Source organism: Solanum lycopersicum, chromosome 5 (genome assembly GCF_036512215.1).
Source record: "Solanum lycopersicum chromosome 5, SLM_r2.1".
Lineage (NCBI taxonomy): Eukaryota > Viridiplantae > Streptophyta > Magnoliopsida > Solanales > Solanaceae > Solanum > Solanum lycopersicum.
The window spans coordinates 65,674,877-65,686,624 of record NC_090804.1 but is presented as its reverse complement, the minus strand read 5'-3'; the positions used below and the strand labels follow the sequence as shown (position 1 = coordinate 65,686,624).

Here is an 11,748-nt window from a genome sequence, read left to right as displayed (position 1 = left end):
TATATTTATCATTCTTATATAATAATATTTTACTATAAAAATCAAGTTTTTATCATCAAAGATTGTAGCGGAATAGTAAATATTTTTTCATTTTAAATTAAAAGTATCAGTTTAAATATTTTCATCTAGTATTTTGGCCAAAATATTTTAAATATTTATACATTACACCACTTTGACAAAAAAAAAATACATTGGTACATACTTTGATAATTAAAAATATTTCCATCTAAAAATTTCTGCATATTTGTAATTTCATTAGACAAAAACTTTCCATCTTAGCTTTCTTTTGACCTGAGATAGAATACTTTTGACATTATACTTGAAATAATTTTGTTATTTTTTATAACATTATAAAAATAAGATTTATTTTCATCTTTTTTTTTTTGTCAGATTTAAATGTCTTAAATAAATTCAGCGTAAAAATTAAAGTTATATTAACTATCAACTACAATTTAGTTGAGGAATAATAAGATCATTGGTATCCCATGAATATCCAACTGATTACATGTCATCAAGAGAGAATGTCCCTGTGTCAAGTTTCTATCGGGACAGATATAGCGTAAAAATTATAAATTTCATGTAAATTCAATAATTTTCTTATATATATGTATGCCTTTAAAAAGTTATAAAAAATATAAATTTCGATTGTGAATCCATTAAATTGTATATTAATTATTTTAAATCATTATAAGTATCAATAATTTTCAAATCGTAAATTAACCTCTGATTTTGACATTTCTTTATTCAATTCAAAAAGAGAATTCTTTAAAGATTAACTTTTTTTCTCTCTTTGGATATGTTTGTGATGACATGTGTTAGTTTTAGGTTATAATACTTTCATCCAACTACACAAAAGTTAGGGTTTCAATCCAAGTCATGAGCGTTATTTGCACCATAGAAAGCGATGTTCATAGGGCGTTAAACATATAAGTCTAAAGGACCACATTAAAATTTAATTTCTCTGCTCTTAATTAAAATTATGAAAGTAAAAAATATTTTGTTAGCGAACATATTATGATTGTGATAGTCTATTCAATGCAAATTCAAATTAGTATGCAAAAGGACCATAATGAGAAGCAAATTAAATGTGTGTATGTCTTCCTCCTATCCATAATCAAATATATTGTACATGTGAATTAATTTAAATCTCAAAAGAAAAGAATGTATCGTCAGCGACTATCTTTACATCATAATCTATATGATATAAATTCAGTTTAATAACCTAACAAATAGGCAAAAGGGTCATCTTAAGAATCGAGATGTATGATCTATTGCCATCTCATTATAGTTAATTAAAAGTTTTGAATTTAAATTTTTTTAAATAAAGAATATTTCAATAGTGATTATTCATTTATTTGGCAAGGGGAAATTCAAATTAGTAGCCTAACAAATAAGGTGACCAGTTAGTGATCTCCACCGCCATTCTCCCACTTTAGATATATATCAAAGAATTATATATAATACTTGCTATCCCATTTTCATGTTCTCGACAAGTGCATGTATAAGGTCCATAAATAAATAAATAAATATTCACTATCCTCAGGTACAAATCTTAAAAGTCACAATTTTGACCAACAATAACAAGAAGAAAAAGAAGAGGACATTAGTATTACTACCATAATAATGCAAAATAACACTTCTCATTTCACTTTCATGATCATTTTCTTGATCTCACCTCATTATCTAGCCTTCAACACTGGTGGAGGAGATGGCGGAGATGGTGGAAGGAAGAAGACCACGTCGGAAACATCTTCATCCCCTAATGGTGGTGAAAGTGGTGCAACACGTGCACCTACTTGGGATAACAACTGGGGTAGGGGTTCTAGCCTCGGAGGAGGATGGGGTTATGGCTCTGGCTCAAGTAGGTCGCCTGATGGGTCAGGTCAAGGTTGGGTTTCTGGTTCTAGTGGTAGTGGTGAAGGTGGTTATGGTATTTATGATAATGATGGTTATGGAGCTAGAAATGATTTTAATGGTAATAATGGTGGTAGTTCAGGAGGAAGAGAACTACCACTTTCAGAATCATCTTCATCCCCTAGTAAAGGAAGTGGTGTAGCTCATGAACTAACTAGGAATAACTGGGGTTGGGGTTCTAGCCCTAGCGAAGGATGGGGTTATGGCTTTGGCTCAAGTAGGTCGCCTGATGGGTCAGGTCAAGGTTGGGTTTTTGGTTCTAGTGGTAGTGGTGAAGGTGGTTATGGTATTGATGATAATGATGGTTATGAAGCTAGAAATGATTATAATGGTAATAATGGTGGTAGTTCAGGAGGAAGAGAGATACCACTTCCAGAATCATCTTCATCCCCTAGTAGAGGAAGTGGTGTAGCTCATGAACCTAACTGGGATTATAACTGGAGTTGGGGTTCTAGACCTAGCGAAGGATGGGGTTATGCCTCTGGCTCAAGTAGGTTGCCTATTGGATTAGGTCAAGATTGGGATTTTGGTTCTAGTGGTAGTGGTGAAGGTAGTTATGGTACTGGTGATAATGATGGTTATGGAGCTAGAAATGATTATGGTGGTAATGATGGTGGTAGTTCAGTAGGAAGAGAGATACCACCACCAGAATCATCTTCATCCCCTAGTGGAGGAAGTGGTGTACTCATGGACCTAATTGGGATTATAACTGGGGTTCGGGTTCTAGCCCTAGCGGAGGATGAGGTTATGGCTCTGGCTCAAGTAGGTCGCCTAATGGATTAGGTCAAGGTTGGGGGTTTGGTTTTGGGTTCGGGAGTGGGTCAACTTTTAGCAATGGATATGGTTCTGGTTGTGGTGGTGGCTCAAGTGGCTATGATAGTGACCTAGCGCCATCAACTTCAAAAGAGATACATAATCTTGGGTAATCAAATATATTTGATGTGTATAACTTGAAAAAGAAAAACGTACTACTTGTGACATGTTATATGTTACATCTTACATGGTATTAATCGAGTATTATAAATTTAATGTATGTGTTATACATATATATATATTATTGTGAATGGAACGACTTGGTAAAATTTACAATCTTGACTTATTGTAACAGAAAAGGTTAACTTGATAACTTTTAATGCTATTGATATATTATTAATTGAATCTTAACTAAAAATTATATAAATATAAAGGAAGAATGCACGAGTACCTTTAGACAATGATCGAAATCTCAGAAACACACATGAACTAAATTAAGGTCTTATTATCCCCCTCTTCCTGCCCCCCCCCCCCCTCCGACTTATTTTTTTGTAATTTTGAGCACCTTTTTTGACTTACGTGACATTCAAATATCTCTCACGCGTCTCAGTTGCGTGGAGTCACAAAATGTGTCACGTAAAACTAAAAATATATAAAATTACAAAATAAATAAATTTAGGAAATAATAAGACTTTAATTTAATTAAAATATGTTTCTGAAATTTTGATCATAATTTAGAAATACCGAACATTTTCCCTCAGATATAAATATATACTATAAAGAACTAGTCCTCCACTAAAGATGCCACTTCATTGATTTCGCCTTTTTACTCTCTCAATTTCTTCTTTTCTAATTTTTCAAATATTTAACCAATACTTGAGTTAAAAAAAAAAAAAAAAAAAACTATAGCTTATCGCGAAAAAAAAAAACATTAAAAGATGTATAGATCATCGAGCGCTACTCGTGTTTCAGATGATTATAATTTTACGAGTTATTATTCATCGTCTTCTAATTCATCGTCCTCGTTAACAAAGGTGTCTCCGGCGCTACGAGCATTATCTTTAGAAGCTAGTGAATTATTACCAATACATGAACCACTCTCTAATATTTCAAAAAAGGAAAAATCTCGTGCAAAATTTGCTGAAAATGCTGTTCATATAATACCTTTTGTGTTATTATTGTGTGGATTTATCCTATGGTTTTTGTCTAATCCAGGTAAATTAATTCTATACATTATTTTAATGTTTTTTTATTTATTTTTGAATTATTAATCAATTAATTAAATAAAATTGTTTTTTTTTTAATTTTAATTTTGTAAAATAGATATTGATACACCAATATTGAAAGGGGAAGGAATTGCTACAAGAATAGAAGGATTGACTATAGAGGGAGATCTCGATCCTCCTGATGGAACGCATGTTACCAATTTACCCCTAGAATCGAGGGATGTCGATTTGATAAAACAAGGGCAAAGTCGTCAAAAATCATATACCGGAAAATGATTTTATTTTATTTTCACTTGTATTTACACTCTTTTTTTTGGGGGGATAATTTGATACTAAGTTCTTGAATATCACTCCAAATATGGAAGTTTCATTTTGTATATGTATTGATTGTCTTTGGAAAAAGTTCAAATTTATATGGTGGATCAATGAAGAGATATCCGTTAGTATCAATTTACGTGACACTTTTCGTTTTTCAAGAGTTTTTGAGCATGAAATCTTTGAAGTTTTTGAAATGAAATATATATATTTATAAATCACGTTAAAAGTACTAAAAGGCACGATAATTGTTAATTCAAAAAAATTAAAAAATATATGAAAATTTAAACTTCTTTAAGTCTCGAAGTACATAAATTAAAACAGAAAAAATATTATCTTTTAACTCTTTCTGTTTAGGCCAATGAAAAAATTACGTATAATAAAGGTTAAATAAGAAATAATAAATTTGATTGATTCAAACTATTAGAAAAAATCGAAACAATTCAATTTGAACAACAAAGGACAATATAATTAATCAACCTATAACGATGAGTTTGTTCAAGTTGGAGTTATCTTTGTGGCTTAATTCTTTAGTTTCTCAATCTTCTTCAAATGAGCTTCACACTGATTACAACCTGCACCAGCAGCCTAGAGGCTAGAGGTGTATTAGTAGCTTACATTAGGGCGATAAAAGATATACATGATGGAATTAAAACCCGAGCTAGAACGATACCAAAGATTTATTCTTAGCCTATTTAATTTTTATGTTTTTAGTGATGGATGAATCAACGTGGTATATTCAAAACGAAATGTCATGGTGTTTGTTAGTCGCAAAAGATATAATACCTAATGAGCACACGTCAGAGTTAATGCAAGGTTGAAAGTGTGGAGACAAACTCTGTAATCTAATAAATTCAGGTTAAGTAAGACTAAACGAAATATTTAGAGTGAAAATTAAGCGATACAATACATGACAAGTGTAGAAATGAGACTTGACACACGTATTAACCGAAAAAAAGAGATAATTTTCAAGTATCTCAGACTTGTAAATCATGAAAATAGTGAATGAATGATGACGTTACACGTCATATTGGTGCATCATGGTTTAAGTTGCAACTGCTATCTATCAGACTCTTATATGGTAAAAAGATGTCAAGCTAACCAACGTGATGGTTAGACAAATTTTATTGTATGGGGTGAACTGCTAACCCATCAAAAACTCTTAACATTCAGAAAATACAAGCCGTGCAAATAAGAATATTGTAATAGATATGTGAGTATTTTTGCGATTAAAATCAAATAAACACACAATTAAATTGTTCATAAATTATATTTAGAGGATCATTTTGAACTTATCCAAACATAAAGTACCAATTTTTATCATTTTTCTCATCCACCTTTAACAACTATGTGGTCCAAATAATTTGAATCAATTAATTAGTTGGTGCCCAATATATATATATATATATGTTAATTAATAATTAATTACTCTACTTTCACAAATTTTGATCTTTCTCTCACGCGCTGTCAACATTTCTCCTCGGCGATTTCCGGCGACGATCCGATTTTCCGGCGATATCCAACCGTAGAGAACAGAGACATCCTGCTTCCCTTCGTCTTGGATCAGTCGACTTCTTCGTTTCGCAAAATCATGAATCCCGAATAGTTAGTTACCCTTCCTTTCTCTTTTGTATTACATTACTAGCATTTGTTTTTTGTTGATAAAATTGATCGAATATGTTGATTTATGCTGGATTTGTTGATTTTTCTCTTTAGATCCATGGGTAGTTTTAATATTAGGCAATTTTTCTTTGTTTTGATAATCGTTGTGTTCAGGACATGTTTAATTCTCCGGATTCGGATAATAGATAGGAATAAACTTGAACCTGAAACACCTTTGAGTGCTAATGTTGGTCATATACTTTGATTCTTATTTGATGATTTACGAGTTTTGGCTGTTAACAATTTGGTTTTTAGTTTCTGCCTATGATCCAAATCAATTTGGAAAAAGGGAGTAATGTGAGTTCTATCTGTGCATTCATTTATCTTGCAATTGTGCTTGTTGGCTGTAGCAGGCTGCCCTCTGGATTGGATTAGTCTAGGTACATACAAGTTGGATAAGACACTACCATAATCAGAAGATAAGAAAGGAACTGTCTTTATCACTTTTTTGACTTAGTGGAGGTGATCATGAGGATTTGGTCATCTTGGCAATTTACATGGAGTAGCTACCGGGTTCCTCTATCCACCAAGGCTTTTGCAGAGATAGGCTGCCACTGCAGATAGGAAGAAATTACCTAGTGTTTTGCTTACACTAGAATTTGAACTGCGACCATATGATTCTCAACCTACTTCATTTGACCCTTAGGGCCACACCCTTGGGTGCAATTTTCAGTTGATTCTTGCTTGATTACTAGTTTACACCTTGGCCTAAAGATGACAGAAGGTTTACTGGATGTGACTTGTTTTTTAACAGTTCCCTTCATGAAAATCTATCTGCCTATAAGGTTTTTTAAATTTTCAGCTCAAATGGAACTTTGCCTATAAGGTTTTTCTTATTTTCAGCTCAAATGGAACTTGACACCGTCTCTTCTTATGCTTTCTGCAGTGATTATTTGTTCAAACTTTTGTTAATAGGAGATTCAGGTGTTGGAAAGTCATGTCTTCTCCTGAGATTTGCCGTAAGTATATTCATCCCACTCAATAATGTCTTACTTTTAGTCACTATTGCATTTGAGTTGAATGTTACTTGCATGATTCTTATAATGGCTGATATTAAGCAATGAAACTAGGATATTGCCCATGTTGATATGTGCTAATGTATTTAGCAGCAGATATGAAGGTTGCCCTGTGTCGCACAATTAGGTCATGGACATGCATGGTCATGACCATCCTTGTGAAATTCACATTTCTAGTTTATTTGTCTTTTGTTTGATATCGAGGTCTGACCCTTCAGTCAAAACACATTTGGATAAGCTAATAAAAGCTTAAAGCAACAACTGAGAGTTGGAAAATAGAGAAAAGGAAGAAGTTACCAGTTTCAAAAAAAAAAAAAAAAGGAAGAGAGCAACTGCCAGCATTTCTTGGGCTGTGTGGAAAGAATGAAATAATATATGCCTTGAGGATAAATGTACAGTCAATTTTTAGTTCAAATGTCTGTGGTTGTTTAAATCCTGGTGTAAATTGTCTTCTGATATTGATGTGAACTTTATTACTGATGCCATTTTACCAAGTTTGGCATTTGTGATGGGCATTGGATTTAATGGTTTTGGAAATTTCTTGTTTTGTGTCGTATAAATTGATTTACTGTTTCCTTATCTTCTGGTGCAGGATGATTCTTATTTGGACAGCTACATCAGCACAATTGGTGTTGACTTTGTAAGACAATTGATACTAGTGAAGTTTTTACATATACAATATTCTTACAGTTGGTGAAGTTGCTAATTTTATGTTGCAGAAAATACGTACTGTGGAGCAAGATGGGAAGACTATTAAACTTCAAATTGTATGGTTTTCTTGTCTTACTTTTTTCTTCGAGAATTGACATATGAACACTTCTTTACGATTGAAAATGATCTGAATTTATGCAGTAGTTTTTGTTTCTGTCATCATGCATTTTCAAAGTGAAATTTAAAGTCCTCGTCTGTGTTACATTTGCCAGTGGGACACTGCTGGACAAGAACGTTTCAGGACAATCACAAGTAGTTACTACCGTGGGGCACATGGCATTATAGTATGTTTGCCTGACTCCTCTATAAAACAATCAATCGGTTGATTTTTTTCTTTTTTGCTTGATGAAATCCTTTTTTTCTTGTTCCTCTTTTTTGAATATTCTGGCAGATAGTTTATGATATAACTGATCAAGAAAGTTTCAACAATGTTAAGCAATGGTTGAGTGAAATTGATCGCTATGCAAGCGAAAACGTGAACAAGCTTTTGGTTGGAAATAAGTCTGACTTGAATGATAACCGAGCTGTGTCTTATGATACAGCAAAGGTTAAGATCTAGCATTCTGTTCATTTTCCTTTTTGAGTTTGTCCTTCTAGTACATTGCTTCTAGATTGACTGAAATAGTTCTTGATTCACATACAAGGCTTTTGCTGATGAAATTGGCATTCCATTTATGGAGGCAAGTGCAAAGAGTGCCACTAATGTTGAACAAGCTTTCATGGCAATGGCAGCTGAGATAAAGAATAGGTATTTTCTGTTTCATTATTCCGGTTCTGTTGCCACTTCTTCGGGTTTGGGTGGGGGGTTCTGTCTTCTGTGGATTAGTGTTTGACACTTTTTACTACTTGATACAGGATGGCAACCCAGCCAGCATCAAACAATGCAAAGCCACCCACCGTGCAGATACGGGGACAACCTGTGAACCAAAAAAACGGCTGCTGTTCTTCTTAGATGTCAGATTCTGCTTGCTAGAATTGCTTCTAGAGTCACCATTCCAATCGCAATACATTGCTTTCGAAGCTGTGTCAGTTCCATTCTTTTCATCTACAGGTATCCAAATGGCCTATACAAACCACAAGAATTGCTTTTCAAGTATAGGACTCTTTCTCCCTCCTTTGATATTTTCACTTCGTTGCGTTTCCTTGTCTTAGTTGCAGTGATTATTTCTGCAGTTTCAGGCATAATATATGTTTTAGAAGTTGGTTTTTTAGATGGGGATATATAGTGGATAGAACTGTAACGCTGTTGTACTTAACTATTATGAACTTCAAATAAATTGCTCAGCCAAAATGTTCTTGTGAAACATTTCGTATTTTTATGTTGTGTGGTCTTGAAACAACAACAATTAGTCCAGAGTCGTGCCATGTAGGATCTTATTCGGGGGAAACGCCCCCTACCAAGAATTTTTTCATAGCCAGAAGTCAAATTCGAGCATCTCGAAGTATTTTTATTTAATGAAATTTTGAGCTTTCATAAAAAGAGATCATGGTATTTATTTGAACTTATGATAATCTTTCAATGTGTTTATTGGTGGCTTATGTTTCAATAATTTTGAAATACTACATGCTTATAGTGAAAAGTGCTAGAAATTTTGTTCTTTCATATACTCTTGTTGTCTACTGGATTTTGGATTTCGAAAGTTAAATGAACTTTTCTTTGATCATAATTGTTTTTATGTCTTTTAAATATTTTTAAATTGTCAATTATTGTAACATATTGGTATGTACTTTTCAAATATATAATTTATTTCTTTTTAAATCCAAGATCGTGAACTATATAGCACACACAAATTTGTAAAATGGGGGGTTTACATGCTTTAAGACTCATTTGACCTTTAAAATGGGTCAATTTTTTGGCAGTCAGGTCCAACTGACTCCATAACTAATTTCTTAACGGACATCCACGAAAACTTTTGGCAAAAACGTCGAAATTTCATATCACAAAAATACATGGACTATAGCACATGAAAAATCGGCAAAATTTTGGGGATTAACCTAGTTTAAGACTCGTTTGATATCGAAAATGGGTCATTTCGGTCATAGTGACTACTAGCCCTATAGCTAAGGTCTTAACAAACGTCCATGAATACTTTTGGCAAAAATGACGTTGAAATTCTGGATCACCAAAAAAAATGATAAAATATAGCACATGAAAATCGGTAAATGAAGGATTTTACCTACTTGACCTTGAAAATTGGTTGTTTTGGCTGTGAAGGCCAAATGGTTCCATGTCTAAGTTCTTAGTTGAAGTTCATGAAAACTTTGGCAAAAATGACGTCGTGATTCTGGATCACCAAAAACCCATGGACCATAGCACATGAAAGATCACCAAAATGGGGGGTTTACTGCTCCAAAACTTGTTTGACCTTAAAAATGGTCGGTTTTGGCCGTTAGGGTCAACTGGTCTTATATCTAAGGTCTTAACAGACGTTTATAAATTTTTTTTGACAATAATGACAGCAAATTCAGGGTCACCAAAAATTCATGGACTAGCACACAAAAAATCGACAAAATAGGGGATTTACTTGCTTCGGAGCTCGTTTGACCTTGAAATTGAATTGTTTTTACCGTAAGGGCCAACTAGAGTTATAATTAAGGTTTAAACGGATGTTCATGAAAAAATTTTTGCAAAACGATGTCGAGATTTCGGATCACCAAAAAAGATGGTGAACGATAGCACATGAAAAATCGATAAAATTGAGAGTTTACCTGCTCCGGGGTCGTTTGACCTTGACAATGGGTTGTTCTGGTCGTCATGGCCAACTAGCCTTATACCTAAAGGCTTAACGGACGTCCATGAAAAATATTTGGCAAAAATAATGTCAGAATTCTGGATCAGCAAAAAAGATGACGAACTGTAGGACACGAAAATCGGCAAAATAGGGGGTTTACCTACTCTAGGGCTTGTTTGATCTTAATGGATCATTTTGTTCGTCCGGATCAACTGTCTCCATAGCTAAGTTCTTAACTAACGTCCAAAATTTTTTTTTGCAAAAGTGACATAGAAATTCCAAAATATGAAAAATTTCATGGACTATGGCACATGAAAAATCAGCAAAATAAGGGGTTTCCTTGCTCTGGAGCTCGTTTGACCTTGAAAAAAGGTCATTTTGGCAATTAAGGACCTCTAGCCTTATAGGTAAGTTCATAACGGACGTCCATGAAAATATTTGACAAAAATGACATCGAAATTTCATATTTAAAAAAAATGGTGAACTTCAGTACACGAAAATTGTTAAAATAAGAGATTTACCTACTCTAGGACTTGTTTGACCTTGAAAATAGGTTGTTTTGGCCATCAGGGTCAATTGGACTTACAGTCAAATCTTGACGAACGTCTATGGAATTTTTTTGCGAAAAAGATGTTGGAATTCTAGATTACCAAACAAGATGGTGAATTACACGAAAACAGGCAAAATGGGGGGGGGGGGGGGGGTTCTACTCTAGGCTCGTTTGAACTTGAAAATTAGTTGTTTTTGCCATCGGTCCAGCTGACTCCATAGTTAAGTTCTTAACGGACCTTCACAAAAAAATTTGGCAAAAATGACATTAAAATCTGAATTAAAAAAATTCATTGACTATATAGCACAAGAAAAATCGATAAAATAGGGGGTTAACCTTCTCCGATGCTCGTTTGATCTTTAAAATGAGTATTTTGGCCGTTAGAGTCAACTGTCCTTAGAGCTAAGGTCCTAATAACGTCCTTAAAAAATTCTGGCAAAACTGATATTGAAATTCCGGATCACCAAACAAGATGGTGAACTATAGCACATGAAAATTTGCAAAATGAGGGATTTACCTGCTCTGGGACTCATTTGACCTTGAAAATGGATTGTTTTGGTCTTCACGACGAACTTGCTCCATAACTAAGTTCTTAATGGATGTCCACAAAAAAACTATGGCAAAAAAGATGTCGAAATGTGGATCACCAAAAGTCCATGGACTATAGCACATGAAAATTGACAAAATAGGAGGTTTACCTTCTCCGGGGCTCGTTTGACCTTGAAAATGCATTGTTTTGGCCATTATGTCTATCTGGCATAATAGCTAAAGTCTTAACGGACGTCCATGAAAAATTTTAACAAAATGTAGCCCGAATTTCGAATCATCAAAAAATATGGTGAACGATAGCACAAAAAAATTGACAAATT

General features: G+C 33.7%; 3 protein-coding genes across 3 annotated transcripts; all 3 read left to right on the top strand.

The window, feature by feature from the left end:
- Positions 1-1,623: 1,623 nt before the first annotated feature.
- On the top strand, positions 1,624-2,697 carry LOC104647676 (uncharacterized). Its single transcript, XM_019213976.1, has one exon. The coding sequence runs from the start codon at positions 1,624-1,626 to the stop codon at positions 2,695-2,697; it is 1,074 nt and encodes a 357-aa protein (XP_019069521.1).
- A 908-nt stretch (positions 2,698-3,605) lies between these two features.
- Positions 3,606-4,169, top strand: LOC101253901 (uncharacterized). Its single transcript, XM_004240189.5, has 2 exons — positions 3,606-3,882; positions 3,991-4,169. The coding sequence occupies exons 1-2, from the start codon at positions 3,606-3,608 to the stop codon at positions 4,167-4,169; spliced, it is 456 nt and encodes a 151-aa protein (XP_004240237.1).
- Positions 4,170-5,647: 1,478 nt separating this feature from the next.
- On the top strand, positions 5,648-8,897 carry Rab1C (small GTP-binding protein). The gene is made up of 8 exons (NM_001246904.2): positions 5,648-5,813; positions 6,757-6,829; positions 7,479-7,526; positions 7,606-7,653; positions 7,810-7,881; positions 7,989-8,144; positions 8,242-8,345; positions 8,453-8,897. The coding sequence occupies exons 1-8, from the start codon at positions 5,800-5,802 to the stop codon at positions 8,547-8,549; spliced, it is 612 nt and encodes a 203-aa protein (NP_001233833.1). The 5' UTR covers positions 5,648-5,799; the 3' UTR covers positions 8,550-8,897.
- The last annotated feature ends 2,851 nt before the right edge of the window (positions 8,898-11,748 follow it).